This window comes from Labrus bergylta, chromosome 5 (assembly GCF_963930695.1).
Source record: "Labrus bergylta chromosome 5, fLabBer1.1, whole genome shotgun sequence".
In the NCBI taxonomy this organism is placed as follows: domain Eukaryota; kingdom Metazoa; phylum Chordata; class Actinopteri; order Labriformes; family Labridae; genus Labrus; species Labrus bergylta.
Window position 1 is genome coordinate 31,729,601 of NC_089199.1, and position 20,235 is coordinate 31,749,835.

At 43.4% G+C, this 20,235-nt stretch overlaps 1 protein-coding gene across 1 annotated transcript in view; it reads right to left on the reverse strand.

Moving 5' to 3' along the window:
- The window catches only part of LOC136179321 (NLR family CARD domain-containing protein 3-like), a 94,583-nt gene extending 76,725 nt beyond the window's left edge, over positions 1-17,858 (reverse strand). Inside the window, exons 1-4 of the mRNA XM_065955492.1 lie at positions 17,380-17,858; positions 14,955-15,275; positions 6,571-6,782; positions 4,428-6,291 (exon numbers count right to left, since the gene is read on the reverse strand). Of these exons, the coding sequence (XP_065811564.1) occupies positions 4,428-6,291; positions 6,571-6,782; positions 14,955-15,217 (2,339 nt within the window). The 5' untranslated portion in view covers positions 15,218-15,275; positions 17,380-17,858. The remainder of the gene's footprint in view (positions 1-4,427; positions 6,292-6,570; positions 6,783-14,954; positions 15,276-17,379) is intronic.
- Positions 17,859-20,235: the final 2,377 nt, after the last annotated feature.

Below are 20,235 nucleotides of genomic sequence, written 5' to 3' on the forward strand. Positions count from 1 at the left end.
CATGTCACGCTGTGGACAGGTTGGGTGTGTTGAGTGTTTTGTGTGACACTGTTAAAAAGTGCAACACAGGGGAGTATTTATTCTTGGGGGGGGATTTTAACTGTACAGCAAACCCAGGTTTAGATAGAAACCACCAAGAGCCTCACAGCGCCTCCTCACACAGACTCAGACAGTTTTTAGAAACACACGAGCTGCTGGATGTGTGGAGGAGTTTACACCACACACACAGACAGTACACATGGAGTCATTCTAAAGACAATATTTTATCTCTGGCCAGGTTGGATCGCTTTTATTGTTTTAAACACAACATGAATGTTTTTAAAGAGTGTCTTATTGTCCCTGTAGGCTTCACTGATCACTGTCTCGTTTATTGTTCTGTTTTTATTAAGAATGTCAGACTTCAGAGTGCGTATTGGCATTTTAACACCACACTGCTGCACGATAAAGCTTTTAAGTCTGCACTGGAGTACTTTTGGGTCACTCACAGACAGCTTAAGTCTGATTTTAAAACCATTCAGCAGTGGTGGGACTTTGGAAAAAGTCAGATTAAACAGTTGTGTCAGCAGTACACTCGCAATGTCACCAGGGACATTAGCAGATCTTTGAGAGATCTAGAGATTGAAGTGGTAGAACTACAGGGTTTAGTTGATGCCACAGGAAATCAGGGACATTTAGCTTCCCTAAAATCTAAAAAGTCGGCTTTAGCCAACCTGCTGGGCGTTAAAGCACAGGGGGCTCTGGTCAGGTCTCAGTTCCTGGATGTCACCCAGATGGATGCTCCGTCTCAGTTCTTTTTTGGTCTGGAGAAGAAAAGTGGACAGAAGAAGATCTTTCACTCTGTACGATCAAACAGTGGACAATCGATCTCAGATTCTGCTGGGATCAGAAAACATGCAGCTGGTTTTTATAAGGATCTGTACACGAGTGAGTTCGTTGATCGTCCAGAGGTGTGTGAGTCTTTCTACACTGGTCTTCCTCAAGTCAGCGCTGAAAACAACACAGAGCTTGAGGCCCAGCTGTCTCTGTCTGAACTCTACTCTGCTGTCATGAGTCTGCAGAATGGAAAAGCTCCAGGTATTGATGGCCTTCCTGTTGACTTTTATAAAGTATTTTGGAGTGTGCTGGGAGAGGATCTCCTGGAGGTTTTAAGAGACAGTTTGGAGAGGGGTCGTCTGCCTCTGAGCTGCAGGAGAGCAGTCATTACTCTGCTGCCAAAGAAAGGCGACCTTCAGGATCTAAAGAACTGGAGACCAGTGTCATTACTTTGCACAGACTACAAAATCCTGTCTAAGGTCCTGGCATCCAGACTAAGGCAGGTGATGGGGTCGATCATCCACACAGACCAGACCTACTGTGTGCCCGGCAGGCTCATCAGTGATAACATCACTCTTATTCGGCATGTTTTGGAAGTCTCTGGTTCATTGGCTGTAGACACTGGTCTGATTTCACTAGACCAGGAAAAGGCTTTTGATCGGGTTGAACACCAGTATCTGTGGCGGACTCTAACCGCCTTTGGGTTCAACCCATGTTTCTTAGCTAAGATCCAGGTTTTGTACCGTGACATTGCGAGTGTGCTAAAGATCAACGGAGGCCTGAGTGCTCCTTTTAGTGTACAGAGGGGGGTGAGGCAGGGCTGCTCATTATCTGGGATGTTATATTCCCTAGCCATCGAACCCCTGCTTCACAGACTGAGGTCAGGTCTCTCTGGTGTTCGTTTTCCTGCCTCAGAAGTCAGTTTTAAATTGTCAGCATATGCTGATGACGTCATTATTTTTGTTAATCAGCAGAGAGATATCGATGTTTTAAAAGAAACTGTGATTTTGTTTGGGTCGATATCTTCTGCCAAAGTGAACTGGCTGAAAAGTGAAGCAGTGATGGTGGGAGAGAAGCTGAGGGGTCGGCTCAGTCTGCCTGGAGGCCTCTTTTGGAAGTCAGGAGGTTTTAAATATTTGGGAGTGTTTTTGGGGAATGAAACTTTTGTCAGTAAAAACTGGGAGGGTGTTTTAGAAAAAGTAAAAGGACGTCTTGATAAATGGAGGTGGCTGTTGCCAAAGATGTCTTTTAAAGGTCGTGTACTTGTGGCCAATAATCTTGTTTCCTCTGCCCTGTGGCACAGACTGACCTGTATCGACCCTCCGTCCTCTCTCCTGTGTAACATTCAAAGAGTGTTAGTTGATTTCTTTTGGGACAGGTTACACTGGATTCCTCAGAGTGTGCTCTTCCTCCCTAAAGAGGAAGGGGGACATGGACTAGTTCACCTGGCCAGCAGGGGGGCTACTCTCCGCCTGCAGTTCCTCCAGAGACTACTCACTGGGCCTGCAGACCTGGTCTGGAGACCGCTGGCCTGCTGTCTTCTACAGCGGTTTGGAGAACTGGGGCTGAGCTCGTCTCTGTTTTTAATGGATTTACAGCAAGTGAACATTTCCTCTGTCACTGGATTTTATCAAAGTGTTTTTAACGTGTGGAGTCTGGTGAACAGGCAGAGACAGGGACACTCCCACTCTTTGTACTGGCTGCTTAAAGAGCCGGTACTGTTTGGAGGTCGTTTTCATCTTCCTGACTGGGCTGGACCGAGCCTGTCCGGAAAGTTCTGCAGTGCCAGGATTTCCACTCTGGAGCAGGTGGTGGAGCTGACGGGACCTCAGCTGGACTGTCCTGTTGGTCTGGCTGCTCGTCTGGGGGTGAGGTCGACCAGAGTCGTTGATCGGTTGCTGAAGCACTGGAGACATCAGCTGACAGGACAAGAGATGTCTCTGATGTCGGACTATGGGGACGGTTCTCTGCTGCCTGACCAAACTGACCCGTTTCCTGAGTTCACTCTGTCTGCAGACCTGAAGGACTGTTCTGGTCCTCTACTGGCCAACGCTGCAGGGTGCTCTTTTAGTGACGCTGCAGGAAAGACTCTTTACAAACTGATTGTTAAGACTTTGAATAAAAAGACACTGAACGCACGCAGTGACACCCCCTGGAGGACTTATTTGGGGCTAGCTCCTGAGTTTAGACCCTCCTGGGAGTCTTTGTACAAACCCCCCTTGTGTAAGAGACATGCAGACCTCCAGTGGAGAATCCTGCATGGAATCATTGCTGTGAACTCTTTTATCTCTGTTCTTAATGTGAATGTTGTTGATCAGTGTCCTTTCTGTGTGCACAGGGAGACGGTGTTTCACTGTTTTTTACAGTGCAGTCGGCTGAAACCTCTGTTTGACCTTCTGGAGAAGGTTTTTAGTGGTTTTAAAGAGTTTTTTACTAAGCAGGTTTTATTTGTGGTTTTAAATACACTCGACAACACAAACACAAATGCCAGCTGATAAACTTTGTTCTTGGTCAGGCTAAGATGGCCGTGTACATGAGTCGGAGGAGGAAGGTGGAGGAGCCAGACGATGTTGTTGATGTGAAGCTGTTGTTTGTACAAATGTTAAAATCCAGGGTGTCTTTGGACTTCAGCTTCTACAGAGCAAATCAGGATCTGGAGACTTTCCAGTCAGTGTGGACTCATGACAGTGTGCTGTGCTCTGTAGAGCACGATCAGTTAGTTCATGGACATGTGCTGATGTAACATCTGTTTATTTTGTGAATGTCATCTGTGAATTTTAGGAATGTATATTATTGTTGAACAGTAAGAAGACTGAAAAATAAAGGTCTGTTTAAAAATCAAATCAAATCTCTCTATGTGAGATCATATTACTGCATGTCACTATCTGTAAATCTCAGTTACTAACAACATAATTTCCTGGGAACTCCTGAGGTCTATGAGGTCCCCCCCCCCCCCCCCCCCGTTCCCTATCCCTCTTCCTGCATCTGATCCCATCTCCCCCTTTCTTTTTTTCAAGCCAGGTCCAGTCTTGGCACGAGGGCTGTTTCATCATGAGCCGGTAATTTACATGAGCTGTAAATGTTGCTGCTCATGATGGATCTTTAGGTCTTAGGTCTTTGTAATATTGAAATAAGTAAGGTCTTTTTACCTGCTCTTTTATGATATTAAACAAGAGTAAAGTCTTTGACCTGCTTTTTGTAAAGCGTCTTCAGATGACACTTGTTATGAATCTTATCTTGTTCTTAACGTGGTTATTCATTTTTGCGGTTACCATGACAACCCTAGTTGAAATGATAATAATATTTATTCTAACAATAATCACTATTGTTATTACTGACACTAATAGGATGATAAAAGAAAAATAGTAAATGTAGGGATTATTATGAAACAAATTAGCTGTGACCTTGAAGTTGGTAAACACTACATCTAAAAAAAGACATATTTCACTCACAGCATTTAAAGCAGCTCAAGAGAACTTGTAACAAAATACAAGTGACTGAAGAGTTTGTTAATATTTCAGATAAACACTGTTTTCAAAAACCTAGATATTGTATAGTATATATTTGAAGAACTAAACTTATTTTGACTCATATTTAATCACATCTGGACTTACTCTGCCTTCCTGCAGTTCCTCACAGCTGGAATCAGTCTCAGTCGTCCCTGCTCTGATGTCTTGTACTTCCTCAGGTCCAACTCATCCAGAACCTCCTCTGACATCTGCAGCATGTAGGCCAGAGCAGAGCAGTGGATATCAGAGAGTTCCTCCTCTGATCTGTTCCCTGACTTCAGGAACTCTTGGATCTCCTGATGGACTGAGAGGTCGTTCATCTCCGTCAGACAGTGGAAGATGTTGATGCTTCTGTCAGGAGAGATATCATCACTGTTCATCTTCTTCAGGTTGTTGATGACTCTCTGGATCATTTCTGGACTGTTGTCTCTCCGACCCAGCAGGCCTCCTAAGAGTCTCTGGTTGGACTCCAGAGAGAGGCCATGAAGGAAGCGAACAAACAGGTCCAGGTGACCATTTTTACTTTTCAGGGATTTCTCCATGGCACTCCTCAGGAAGACATCCAGGGATGAGTCATCACTTTCAGGAGTTTGAAAAATGATGTTTTTCAGGAAAGCCTTCACTGTACCTCTCTTCCTGTTTGTCAAACAGTGGAACATGTAGACTGCAGCCAGGAACTCCTGAACGCTCAGATGAACAAAGCAGTAGACTGTTTTCTGGAAGATCACACACTCTGTTTTGAAGATCTCTGTACAAACTCCTGAGTACACCGAGGCCTCTGTGACATCCAGACCACAACGCTGCAGGTCTTCTTTATAGAACATGATGTTTCCTTTCTCCAGATGTTCAAACGCCAGCCTCCCCAGTTTCAGAAGAACTTCCCTGTCAGCCTTCACCAGCTCATGTGGACTTGTCTCACGTCCCTCATCATACTTGTTCTTCTTCCTCTTTGTCTGAACCAGCAGGAAGTGTGAGTACATGTCAGTCAGGGTCTTGGGCAGCTCTCCTCTCTGCTCTGTGCTCATCATGTGCTCCAGAACTGTGGCAGTGATCCAGCAGAAGACCGGGATCAGACACATGATGTGGAGGCTCCTGGATGTCTTGATGTGTGAGATGATTCTGCTGGACAGATCTTCATCATCACTGAACCTCCTCCTGAAGTACTCCTCCTTCTGGGTGTCAGTGAAGCCTCGTACTTCTGTTACCCTGTCAACACATGCAGGAGGAATCGGTCGAGAAGTTATCCAGATGAGAGCTGAGGGGAGCAGATTCCCCTTGATGAGGTTTGTCAACAGTGTGTTTAACGGTGATTTCTTTGTGACATCAGACACAACCTCCCTGTTTTTGAAGTCCAACGACGGTCTGCTTTCATCCAGGCCGTCAAAGATGAACAACAGTTTACAGACAGCGAGCGTCTCTGCTGTGACCTTCTGTAATGTTGGATGGAAAACACGGAGCAGCTCAAGAAGACTGTACTCCTTATCTCTGATCAAGTTCAGCTCCCTGAATGAAAGCAGGATCACCAGACTGACATCTTGGTTCTCTGAGCCGTCTGCCCAGTCCAGAGTGAACTTCTGCACTGAGAAGGTTTTTCCAACACCAGCGACGCCGTTTGTCAGAACCACTCTGATGGGTTTCTGTTGGTCGGGTTGAGCTTCTGTCTTTTGGTTCTGTTGGTCGGGTTGAGCTCTTGTCTTTTGGTTCTGTTGGTCGGGTAAGGCTTTAAAGATGTCCTGACACTTGATTGGAGTCTCATGGAGGGTCTTCTTTTTAGAGTCTGTCTCAAGCTGTCTCACCTCATGTTGGGTGTTCACCTCTTCACTCTGTCCCTCTGTGATGTAGAGCTCAGTGTAGATCCTGTTGAGGAGGGTTCTACTTCCTGTTTCATCACTTCCTTCAGTCACATGTTCACATCTCCTCCTCAGACTGATCTTAAGTTCATCTGTAACCTCCTGCAGACCTCTATCTGCTGAAAGAGAAGAAACATATCCTGAGACTGGATTTATAAAATGATCAAATAAACAATTTTCATTATTACACATTCAGCAAACTGCATGACACAAAAACATCCCTGTAATAAATGTGTGCTGCTACAAGATAAATAAAATATACTGAATATAAACTGACAGCAAGAATCAGATAAAATGTAAATGTTTCATTTAACTATATATCAATGAAAATACTAACTGCTCTGTCTTGTTTTTAGACACAATGACTTCAGTCTTACTTATTACAGTGCTGGACTTACTGGATATCTGCAGTCCTCCTCTTATTTTAGATCGCTTTCCACACTGGGGACAGGAGGACTCTCCTGATGAAGTAGACTGGTCCCAGTATGAGGTGAGACACTGTCTACAGAACCAGTGTCCACATCTGGTAGAAACTGGATCTCTTAGGACACACTGACACAAAGCACAGCTGGACAGCTGCTCCTCCACAGAAACAGACCCCTTTGTTATTCTGTGGAGATAAGGGAAATCATAAAGCCGTGAAAACTGACACTGACATTTAGAAACCAGTGGTGGACTGAATCAAATAAAGACACAAAACGTTTTAAAAAGGTGTGCCATGTCCTCCGCAGTGAGCATGTGCAGAAGTCTGTCTGTGTAACCATAGAGTCTACCACCTGAGTCCAATAACTGACCTACAAGTGAGATGTTATTTTCAACCAGTTTTCAAATAACAGGGATTCATTTTTGTAGAGAATGTCCTTATTGTTCCAGATGTAATATCTGTGTGGAGAGAAGTTATGTTTCAAGATGAGAGACCAAGTCAAGAGTATCTGTTTATGGAAGTTGGATAGTTTGATCTGGATTTTACTGATATTATAGTTGCACAGTAATAAATTCCAGGCCACCAACTTTAGAAAAAACATAATTAGTGAAGTTTCTGACGTAACTAGGACAGAGATAATATACTGCTCCTTTAAGTTTATAACGTGTACATCTGGAGAGATTTGTATCTGAAGGAGATTTAGGAGTCCTCTCAAGTTGAATGTTTACATTGAGGTGTTGTGTAGGAGTATTGCCAAATATGGATGTGTTACATGATGTTTTTTTTGACCCATGATGAAAAGCAGACGTTTAGATGCATATAGGCGATTGTCTCTGTATGTTCGGGGAGATCATTATTTAGCTTCTTGATCCTCCTGGTCAGACGTGACCAGTGACTCTGTTTCTTGCTTAAATAAAATTATACTCTTTGAAAGCAAGTCAGACTCAACGGCAAATTTCTTCATCAAACATACCAACAACAAGGAAATCCACATCATTAGGAATCATATTCCATAGAGATGTTTGGTTATTTAAAATGTCTCAACCTGTTCACTTTGAATGTTAAGAGCTGTGAAGTCTAAAAAGTTCAAGCCCCCACATTGACTCGTGTTTATTGTCACGTTCTTTTTAACATAATGTATTTTGTTTTTCCACAGAAAGTTAAACAACGTATAATCAAATCTTTTGGTTACATTTTAGTCAACATCCAAAGATAGAGCCGGATTAGTGAGTCTGGAAATGCCCTCAGCTTTTGAGAGAAAGGTCCTTCGTCTCAGAGATAAATCTCTTTGTAAACAAGAGTTTTATCAACGGTGGGATTCAAATTTAAGGTGCACCTTATATTTTGCTCCTTGGTGATAACTACTCCCAGGTATGTGACCTGCTGATTCACTGGATTATTACAAATATGGGGAACATTATAATCTTTAACAGCCATAAGTTCAAAGTGTTTAATATTTAGGTTGAGACCTGAGACCTTTGAAAAGTTATTAATCAGCTTTATAGAGAGCTGTGTCACGACCTGCACACTGAGCATGTGCAGGAGCTGTGTCACGACCTGCACACTGAGCATGTGCAGGAGCTGTGTCATGAGTTAAAAAAAGAAGTACTGTAAAATCTGAAATATAAGTTGCTCTGGTATAAGACGCGCTGTGTTTTTGAAGGTCTCTCAGAGAGAAAATAAAGTTTACACTGTCTTCCTGCGTGACAGTTTTTATTGTGTTCAAGTCCAAAACCTGCAGTTACTGTTCAGCTCTGTCACCCTTTTAGTCTGTTTTCTCTTTGTGGAGTCTGCTCTCCTACCAGCTACAGTACGGTAGTCGAGCTCTCAGCCTGCAGGGAAAGTTGTGAAGCAGAGACTCCTAGCTTGTGAGCTCTCTGCCCGACTCCACTTGTTTCCCTTTATTTTTAATAAAGAACTCTTTCAATCAAAAGAGCGTTCAACAAGGTTTATTTATGGAACAATATCCTACAGTTTTCTGTAAATTAATTATTATGACCTCTTGAGGGAAAAGTTTTGAAAAAGTAGCGCAGCCAGACTGGTCTGTGTCGCTGTCTTTCCCAGAACAGCGTGCAATCAGCTCTTAATACACTGAGGGCCTGATTTACTAAAGTCCCAAGTAAAGAGTACTAAACTGTGTGTTCACTCCAAAAAATTGCACGTTTGGTGAGTGTGTGTTTTTCGGGTGATCAACTAAGAAAGTTTGCGTGAATGACAGCAGGTGTAAACCTTGTGGAGGCGGTACTATTTAAGTTGGGTTTTTGTGTGTTCTACTGGTTTACGTCATGGAGAGTTTGGACGGAAAGCAGAATGACGGCAAGCGCAAAATAGGTATCAGTGGAAGAGGCAAATGAACGTACAGTATTTTTGAGTTATAGCAGATAAAACTGAATATTACAAAAAGAAAATTTGGCTCATAAGAAAACCTCTGCATTAAACAGGGCCTCTGTTTTCTTCATCTTTTGAAGATGAATTGTCATACATTGTGCAGGAGGTGTGAGCTGTGTCCTCTGTGGCGCTCAGGCGTGACACTCGGCACATTGTTGAGCACCAGACAGCTGGCCAGCGCTGTGTCTGATCGGACATAAACGCTCTTCCTAAGAGTTATCTAAGACGGGGGTACAAGCAGTGGTGAGGTCCCCCCAGTCAAGCGTAGCAGCAGCGGGCTTTAGAGGGAGGAGACGAGCGCACTATGGAGAGGAGCGCACCAGAGGACACGAGCTGGGGGAGAGACGCACAACCCGAGAAAAAGGAAATCCCAAGTTTAAAATAAAATGTTGGTGAGAAGAGGGAAATATGAAGAAATAAACGTCAGTGTTGAGATTCTTTAGAATGCAGAGGCTGTGAATGTTCAGTTTTGTTTAAATAGGCAACAATATAGTTTAATCATGGTGTTTCCTGCTGTCATTCCAAACTTATTAACATGTGTGGGGAATAACATGATCTGTATGTCTTCTTTTGTTGTGCCTATGTCTCCTCCTAACTTCAATAACAGCAGTCTGTTGTGTGTAACACTGGTCTCCTGGGTTAGCACCTTCTTTTCAAAGGTGTTAAATTCAGACACCGTCACAATCACCTCAGTTTTTGCCAGGCTTGGTAAATCACAATGGCCCTCACTTATCAAACGTACATACGGCAGAAAAATGGGTGTACGGTCATTTCCACGCAAAGTTCGGCACTTATCAATTTAGACGTGAGCGGAGGGTACGCTCAAATCCCACAGCAGGTCTCAGTTTGTGTAGGCAACTCAGTGTGGACTTGCACTGCAGCGAATCTGTCTGTGTCGGAGAATAATTAGATCATACTATAACAGTGCTTGTTCAGACGGATAGATAGAGGTTCACAGATTTACTGTTAGATCAGATATCTCAAATGTATTTTATATTACACTCCACCTCTAACGATCTCTGTAGGCTACATCGTTTTATAAATAATGTTGAGCAGTGCGAGCTGTCAGGTGATTTCTTCAGTTGTGTGTTTTATTTGATTAATTTTTGTTTGTTTAATCGATTTACTTTAAAGATTAGAGAGGCTGCTTTCAGTAAATACATCTTAATCATTCAGCGCACAGGAATATCACTGCAGAAAATACTGAGACAAATTAAAACAGAAAAACTAAAAACAGTTACTTTAAAAGGACAGAAAAACTTCCAGAGGATACTCAATACAACTTTTAGCCTCTGAAATATGAAATATTTAGGAATTCAAAACATTAACATTAGATCATAACTAATCGGTATGTCTGGAGATTAAAATAATAAATACGCTGATGTGCCACATGCGTAATTGCGCACAGCAGACGCACATAGGCCAGAGACTACATGTGACATAATAGCGAATAAAGAAATCCGGGGGCTCTAAGACGGAGTCAGGACCTTCTTTTATGTAAGAGTTCAATTCTTATGTTTGGAAAGAAGGCTAATCGGATGAGAAGTGCACATTGCACAATGTTTGATCAAACACTTTATTCATGTGATGCAGGACGTTTCAGGTTTCTCTTCTCTTTTAAAGACTCATAAATGGCGAGCTGCCAGTGCAGCTGACGTTATCCGACACAGATGCAGGTTCGCCTGCACCACTCGTGCCTGATATTGAGGCTGAATCAATGAAGGAAGCCACTCGCGCCACGATCTGGGATAATTTCAGGTGGGGTATGGCTGGCGTCCTCCGGTCCGCTCCGGGAGCTGCGTCTTTTAAGACCTGCAACACTTGGCCACATCCAATACAAGATGGCGGCGCCCTGCTCGGCTGCGGCTGCAGTGGCTCGTGATAGCAACAGGAATATAATGGCAAATAACCTAAAGTTACTCTAAAGTAATATACGACCGCCAGGCAATTTTAGTTTTAGGTAAATCAAACAGTTTCAGTCCGGTAGATGCGACTACTCTGGACCTTCTACGTAGCCTCGGAATACTATGCAGGCTACATCCAGCGGCCTGTGAAGCAGCGGAGCCTCGTACCAGCGGAGTCCGCCAGCGGAGGAGACGGAAGCGGTGTGACCGGAAGCAAAAACGGGGATGCCGAGCGGGGCTAACAACCAAGCTAAAAGCTTGGAAACCCGCACAGAACGTCGCTTCCTTCCATCATGCTTTCTAATGTCCGCTCCCTGGAGAACAAACTGGACTACCTGAAGCTGGATTTAACTGCAAAACGGGAGATGAGAGACTGCTGCGCCATATTTCTCACAGAAACGTGGCTGAAACCATCCGTTCCAGATGAGGCAGTTAGCATTGAGGGGCTAACATTATTTTGGTCGGATAGGAGCAGCTCTCTCACTGGTAAATCCCGAGGCGGCGGTGTTTGCATATACACCAACAACAACTGGTGCAACAATGGTGAGCTAGTCTCAAGTCACTGCTCTCCTGATGTAGAACTACTGACTATAAAATGCAGGCCTTTTTATTTACCCCGGGAATTCACTGTTATGATCTTCACAGCAGTGTACATTCCTCCCAGTGCAAACACCAGAGAAGCCCTGAATGTTTTATACCGCTCCATCAGTGAACTGCAATCTACACATCCAGAGGGAGTTTTCATTGTGGCAGGGGACTTTAATCAGGCCAACATGAAAACTGTGTTTCCTCATTTCCATCAATATGTGGATTTTGTAACCAGGGGTGGGAGCACGCTGGACCTGGCCTACAGCAACATCAAGAAGGCATTCAAGGCTGCACCCCGCCCCCACCTTGGCTCCTCAGACCATCTCTCTGTGATGCTAATTCCTGCATACAAGCCCCTGCTGATCAGGAAAAAACCCACAGTGAAGCAGGTGAGGGCCTGGCCTGAGGGAGCTATGGAAGCATTACAGGACTGCTTTGAATGCACGGACTGGGACAAGTTCAAGGCGGCTGCTACGGACAATCACCAGACGTGTGTGGAGGAGTATGCCGAGTCTTTGTCTGCATACATTCAGAAGTGCATGGAGGATGTTAGTGTGATCAAGAACGTCTCCACACGGGCCAACGAGAAACCCTGGATGACTAGTGAGGTACGTGCAATGCTGAAAGCCCGGAACAACGCTTTTAAATCTGGCGACATGGTGGCACTAAAAACAGCCAGAGCCAACCTGAACCGTGCCATAAAGGTTGCAAAGCGTGCTCACAGTCTGAAAGTGCAGGACTTCTTCAAGGACCCCACGAACACCAAACGAATGTGGCAGGGCATCCAAGTCATCACAGACTATAAAGCTACTCCTCCCCCCTGTGACAACAACATCAACTTTCTCAACGACCTCAACAACTACTTTGCGAGGTTTGAGGCACTCAACACCACTCCAGCGAGGAAATCTATTCCTCACTCCGATGAGCAGCCAATCAGCCTGGACACAGCTGATGTCCGGAGAACCCTGAGGAGAGTGAACACCCGGAAAGCAGCGGGCCCTGACGACATACCGGGACGGGTGCTGAAGGAATGTGCTGACCAGCTGGCTGGGGTTCTCACAGACATCTTCAACACCTCGCTGATCCAGGCTGTGGTACCTTCATGTTTAAAGACTGCTACAATTATACCAGTGCCTAAAAAATCCACAATCTCCTCGCTCAATGATTACCGCCCTGTAGCACTAACCCCCATCATGATGAAGTGCTTTGAGAGGCTGGTAAAGGACCACATTGTCTCCAGACTTCCCCCCACATTCGACCCGTACCAGTTTGCTTACCGCCCAAACCGCTCCACAGAGGATGCCATCTCCTCTGCACTCCACCTGGGCTTACAACATCTGGAAGAGAAGGACACACATGTGCGGATGTTGTTTCTGGACTTCAGCTCAGCGTTCAATACAATCATCCCACAGCATCTGGTGAGCAAACTGGCCCCCCTTGGTTTCAGCACCCCCCTATGTAACTGGCTGCTTGACTTCCTCACAAACAGACCCCAGTCTGTGCGGGTGGGCAACAACACCTCCAGTGTCATCTCCCTGAGCACCGGCTCCCCTCAGGGCTGCGTCCTGAGTCCGCTGCTGTTCACCCTGATGACCCATGACTGCTGCGCCAGGTCCACTACTAACCACATCGTGAAGTTTGCAGACGACACAACAGTAGTGGGCCTCATCCGTGACAACAACGACATGGACTACAGAGAGGAGGTGAAACATCTGGTTGACTGGTGCAGAACCAACAACCTGACCCTGAACGTTGATAAAACCAAAGAGATCATCGTCGACTTCAGGAGGCGCCAGCCCAGCCACACACCACTCCTCATCAATGGCACAGCAGTGGAGAGAGTTAGCAGCACAAAGTTCCTGGGGGTGCAGATAACAGACACTCTGACCTGGTCCCTTCACACCGGCGCTCTTGTGAAAAAAGCGCAGCAGCGCATGCACTTTCTGCGTCGGATGAAGAGAGCACACCTCCCTCCTCCTATTCTCACCACCTTCTACAGAGGCACTATAGAGAGCATTATAACAAACTGCATCTCCGTCTGGTCCGGAGCCTGCAGTGCCTCCGACTGGAAGTCCCTGCAGAGAGTGGTGAGGACGGCGGAAAAGATCATTGGGACTCCACTTCCTCCCATTCAGGAGATCGCAAAGATCCGCTGTCTGACCAGGGCTCAGAAAATCAGCAGAGACACCTCCCACCCCCACCAAGGACTGTTTTCGCTGCTGGACTCTGGAAAGAGGTTCCGCAGCCTCCGAAGCAGAACTTCCAGGTTCTATAACAGCTTCTTCCCACAGGCCATAAGACTTTTGAACAGGAAAAAATAATCCCTCCATTCCCCCTCAAACCCCCACACAGGACTACCTCACTGGACTGTAAAACACAATATAACGTGCAATATATTTATCTGTATAGTGTTTTTCTTTTTATATCTATTTATATCTGCACCTTATTTTTATTTATTATATGTAAATACATGCTGCTGTTTCTATCCTGCACTACAACGGGCCAAATGCAACGAAATTTCGTTCTTATCTGCACTGTAAAGTACAAGTTTGAATGACAATAAAGAAAGTCTAATACGGTCTAATCTAATAATACATTGTAGCGTTCGTATGGTCTGACCAGGTTTTTTAAACTGAAAGTATAAAAACAATTATATTATATTAATGCGTGTACTAACTTAACTTGTTTGCATTTTCTGCTTTCTAGGGCAGAAACGCCCCATACTGAATATTCATTAAGTCAAACGTACTAAATGGTCAATGCGTGTTGTTTTGTTCATATGAAAGACGCAGTCCTCACTGCGCTCCGTTAGTAGATCAGTTAACACATTTCTTGCGGGTGGTATCAAGTTTGCACACGTTTTAAGACACACAAACCTTTAGTAAATCAGGCCCAATGAATGGGGATCGTTTTTTAATTGCGTCCAGCTGCACCCAGTGATGGTGACTTCTGCACCCGTGGTAATGATGGCTCATGTGTCAACATTTTATACTGGTATATTAGTAAGACCCAGCCAACTTTTAAGATGAAATAAAAACAGGTATTAAAAGTGCATCTTACACCGGATTTTACGGTTTTTCAGTAAAAAAAAAAAAAATAGATCTCATTGTGTAGTCATGTTAGAAAACATTAAAAAAGACAAACAAAGAGTGGACACAACAGAAAACATGATTGAAAGAAAACGATCACAGCAGATCTCACTAAACTTCAGGATCAGTTTAAAAGACTTCTTCCTGCAGAATCACAGAGAAGACGACTAGATACACAACCAAAGAGTCAATACTGAAATCATATTATCTTATCTATAAACATATAATACATATATATAATCCTTAGTATGTTGTTATGAGTTCAGTGACTTTCTCTGTATGATCACTGTGTGCAGGTTGATGATTAAAAACAAGAAAATCAACACATTATGGTGTTCAGGACTCTTTTTTTAGTTTGACAGTTTGGTGATTAAAAAAAGTTCTCTTACTGTGGATCTGAGGGTCCTGGTTCATTACTGAAGTCTGGAGGAAGACCTTTAGACCGGTCACTCTTCATAGAGAGACAGCTGGACAGAGGAGACTCTGCTCTGTCCTCCTCTTTGTCTCCTCGATCACTCATCTTCTGATCTGAGGGTCCTGGTTCATTACTGAAGTCTAGAGGAAGACGTTTAGACCGGTCACTCTTCATAGAGAGACAGCTGGACAGAGGAGACTCTGCTCTGTCCTCCTCTTTGTCTCCTCGATCACTCATCTTCTGATCTCCAGATTGATCAGAGGACAATAAAAGACGTTCATGCAGGTAAAACAACCTGAGGACATAATAACAAACAGGTGAGACACAAGCAGGAAAAATGTGAAAGACGGAGATGGTCAAGTGTCCACATCTCATTACCTGATGTGATCCTTCATTTGATTTTCTCTTCCTTCCTGTCTGCCTAAGTACCTGATGCAGCACCTCAGTGCAGTTTGTTTTGATCCTAACATGATTTGTCCGTCTGATCTGCCCTGAATAATGCCAATAACAAGACATTGAGTCTTAAACTTTAAACATTAAACTAACATGTTAGTATTTAACAGCAACCATGACCTTTAGGACATTTGTACAACTAGAAGTGTATAAAACAGGGTTGGAAATCAGCACTCGTCACATACGGGTGTCTTTTTGCAGTGGCGGGTGAATTTGCTCAACCTACCGACCACAGTGGCAGAGCGAGGGTCACAATGGTGCTCTATATGCTGGAATGGCTTTGCTTGGTGTAACATGATTAACAGAGCACAGACTAGCATCTCTTTAACAGCGGGTCAACCAGCTTCAGGTGTGTTTAAACTGACGCCTCGCTGTCTCAAGTCCAACATGATGAAAAGAAGAGCGCTGTGGCGTTGATTTGGGCTCAAAGGAGCAGCTGTAAATACTATAACTTCAGACATTTGTCTTGGGCTCAAAGTGCTGCACACATTCAGCGGCCTCACAGTAGAATCCATAAAAACAATAGAAAAACACATCGACATGTCAACAGAAAAGTACAGACCCATGTATAAAACACAACATATATTGCACATTACCCATATAGAGAAAAAGATATCAAAATATAAAAGCATGTAAGAACATCATGACGCCATGATGTTTCTGCTGTAAATGTCCAATGATGAAATGGTGAAACAGACAGTGGCTTATCTTAGAATTTATTGGGCCGAGGTCAGACAACAGCAACAGAACACAAATGGCTGACAAACTTTTCATGTTAACGGTCCTGTTATATTCTGTTAGCTGGTACAGCCTACAAATTCTTTTACCATTTGGGAAGAATTCTAAAAGGCTAGAGAGGTGACATTACCTTCACTTGAAACTGTCAGATATCTACATTGAAGTCATTTAAGCTCACAACATACACTCGGCTCCTCTCCAAAAATAGATCTGCTGCTATGAGAGTCTTACACAAACTGTTACATCCACACAGACCTAAACCAATGACCCTTAGATGGTCGACAGATTTAAAATGATATATCCACAAAATGATTCAAGTGAATGATTATGTGAAAATAAATACTAACAGGCACAACCCGTACAGCAGGCTTAGATTTAAAGTGAACAGAGATTACAGTACCACGCTGACATCCAGCTGAAATACAAAACTAATGTAGTTCAGCTTCCTGGGCGCTAAAACGCCCTCGGTGTCAGCTGTTTTTAGTCACTGCACTCAAACGCTATCAGTCGAAAGACGTTCAACTTTGAGAACAGCGCCACGCTGATCAATGTCACTTCACACACACACACACACACACACACACACACACACACACACACACACACACACACACACACACACACACACACACACACACACACACACACACACCCTCACCAGTGGAGGTCTGGGTGTGTGTGGTTGTGTCTCACAGACACACACATTAATAAAAGTCCGTAAGAAGCATCAGAAAATAAAGTAGTCTGCTTAGTTGACTTCAGACTTTTCTGGGCATGTCTCTCTCTCTGCTGTTACTCAGGGAACGCGCTGTTAGCATGCTGCATTCAGGGGAGCTCAGAAACGGGAGTTGCAGGAACAACTCGCAGGACCCCCCCAGGGGTCTAAACCTAGAGGAAACACTGGAGTGTTTGTGTGTGTGTGTTTGTGTGTGTGTGTGTGTGTGTGTGTGTGTGTGTGAGTGTGTGTGTGTGTGTGTGTGTGTGTGTGTGTGTGTGTGTGTGTGTGTGTGTGTGTGTGTGTGTGTGTGTGTGTGTGTGTGTGTGTGTACAAAATGTATTTTGAAAAGAGGAAGTAGTCCACATTCACAGAGCTGATCCTGCTCTGTATGTGATCAGTTTTAAAGTATTACTCAGCATGAACCTGCTTCATTAACTGATGAACCAGAGGTTTAAACAGTAAAGTCATAATAATGTTGAATTAAACTCACCCTGTCTCACACGTCTTTGTCCTTCTGCTCTGTCCACTCAAAATGGAGTCTAAGCTCTGACTCACAGAACACTTTCACTTTGGTTTCTTGGAAACCCGTATCAGCTCAGAGTTTCTCCTCCCCTTCTTGTTATTTCCTGGAACTGAAACAGTGATGACTTTTGTTAGTTCAGGTTTCTTGGTGATCGTCTCCCTCTGCTGGGTTCAAAGTAAAAAGCATTAATCCAAGCTAACTAGGTTTAGCAAACTAAACAAAGTGAGCTGGGATCATCTTCAGCAATAGTTGTGGTTTTCAGACTGTTAGCCCCTATGCTGCTTTGTTTTTGGGTTTGATCCCTTTGTTACTATGGCAACAATAATGCTCACTAAATCCCAGGGACAGTTTGGTTTGTGTAGGGAACATCAGCCCCACATGTATAACCAGTGGCAGATTTAGTCATTTGGGGGCCCTCTGCATCTTTTGGGAAAATGTGGTGTTTCTAAACAGATGGGTCGGGACCCAAAAGTGGGTCTCAGAACCTTTTTCAGTTGGAACCGAATGTTATTCACAAGTAATGAACAAATTGGAAAAGGTTGGATACAATTATTATTTTTATATAAATTCTTCTAGTATAAAGCCCAGTGGTTCAGACCATTCACAACATGAATTCTGATTTAAAAAAAAAACATAAGCAACATCAATAAGAAGAATAGAAGTTAATCTAAGTGAATTAAACATTTATTTTGGCAAACATAGTTTTATATTATTATCACATAAAGACTCAAATTCTACAGACACATTAAACCAAATGTTAACAAGTTTAGAACGACTAACAGATAAAAGTTTAAACACATCCAGCAACAATCAGAGTTTTTAAACACACTTAAAGTTAAATATCATCAATTTACACTCAGAAACCAGCAAACCGTCTGAGACTGTTTCCACAGACTAACAGCAGTTTGGCTGCTTCAATATCAGGGTTTTTCCTGCAGAGAGAATTCTTTGGGGCCCCCCAAAGAGGTTTCAACCAGCACCAAAGGAAAATCACGAGCGCCAAAAGAAAAAAAAGACGATTCAAACTGCAAATCAAATCCTCTCTGAATGTTAAAAATATTTATACATCAAACGACTGTTGAACAAGCAGAACATAAACTTAATGCGTGGTGATTGTCCGTTTGGAGAGTTAATTTCAAAGAGTAATGCTCTTCATGGCGGTAAATATTTATCCCAACAGTCATGTTAAAACTAAACTAAACCACGTATGATGTAGCTGCAGGTAATAACTTATGGTAACGTCAGCCAGCTGTAGTCTGTGAACTTCTCCACACAGACTGTCAAACAGCGCTGCCTTATAGCCAGCAAATATATTTTTATTATTTCTCAAGTTCCTGATCTGATCAAATGATCCAAATTATCTCTGACATAAATCTGTGATTATTTGACATAATACCTTAACTCAAATAAATGTACTTAAACAAATGTGTAAGTAAAACGAAAACACAATTTAAAGGTAAAGAGCAGCCATCATAGGAAGAGGGTGAAATGCACTGAGGATGTGACCTCCCCTCTCTCAATCTCATTACACCCCTCTCCCTCAAAATCCCTCTCCTCCCCTGTTTCACTGTTGCAATAAAAAAACTATTCTTTACCAGATTTAATTGGGGTTTCAGTAACTTAAGCATAATGATAATATTCTTTATAAAATGGTCAGAAATAACAGGAAATGCACAGATTTCTGTCAAATAAGGTAATACAGACTCACAAACTACTGTAATAACAGGGTCGAATGTTTTCTACAGCGCGTAAAGTCACCCCCCCAAAGGCCCGTTCTGAGCCAGGAAAAACCTTGAGAAAGTACTATATTAAACAACTCTCAGGTCATAACGGAGGGAAAAAAATCTATAAAAATAATGAAAATAATTAACAGCAGAGATAATCTTAGGTAGCCAGTAAAGCAACTGATGCATCCTGTTTCAAAGGAGTCTTCAACTCAACTTTGTTTGTCCTCATCGTGGGCATGAATGAGGGTGGGTGGGTGGGTTTTCACAAGTCGGTCCTGAATATTTCGAGATAACTGCTCCTGAAATCCTCCTGATCTGGTTGTTCACACATGCGCCTCACAGCAGAAGATTATCCCTGTTTGGTGGGAGAGTGGGGCGGGTCTCCTGAGGCAACACATGACGTAAAAAGAACAACGCAGGAAGTGAACGAATAAGCAACAGATTCCTCTTTACGATACTAAAATGAGAATATTTGCCTTCAATCAGAATCTGAAGTAAAGAGTGGAGAAGAACATAATGCAGCCGGTTCATTAGAGCACGCTTTTCAGGAGTTTGGTGCAAGTGTAAAAGCCCTAAATGCAAAGTACTTCATGCTACTTTTTTGTTGTCTAAAATGTGCTATACTGTACATAAACATCCTGATTATAGACATGCACTCATCCCAGCACTAGAGGGCAGCACTCTGCAAGACATGTAGCCGCAGCTTCTGTAAAGACAAACAGGTGAGTGTCCAGTTTGTAAGGAGATCTCTTCAGAGGTTCCCCCACCTTGTAACCTTGTGTTAAAGAACCTGTGTTAGCCCTTGTTGTTGGACAAAGATCAGAGAGCCTCAGAGGATTTCTACCGTCTGCACTCTGAGAAACTCAAACTCTTCTGTTAGGAACATGAGCAGTCGCTGTGTGTCGTCTGCAGAGATTTAGAAACAAACCACATGTTTAAAGGTTGACGAAATCAAACCTGCACATACACAGAAAGGAAAAGTTAAAAGATGAACAAATAAACAAAATATTCTCATCCTAACAGAGTCAAACTGTTTAAATGCCATTGAAATTCAAAGTTAGTTTGAAGCAGTTTTCACATCATAAGGGGCTAAGTT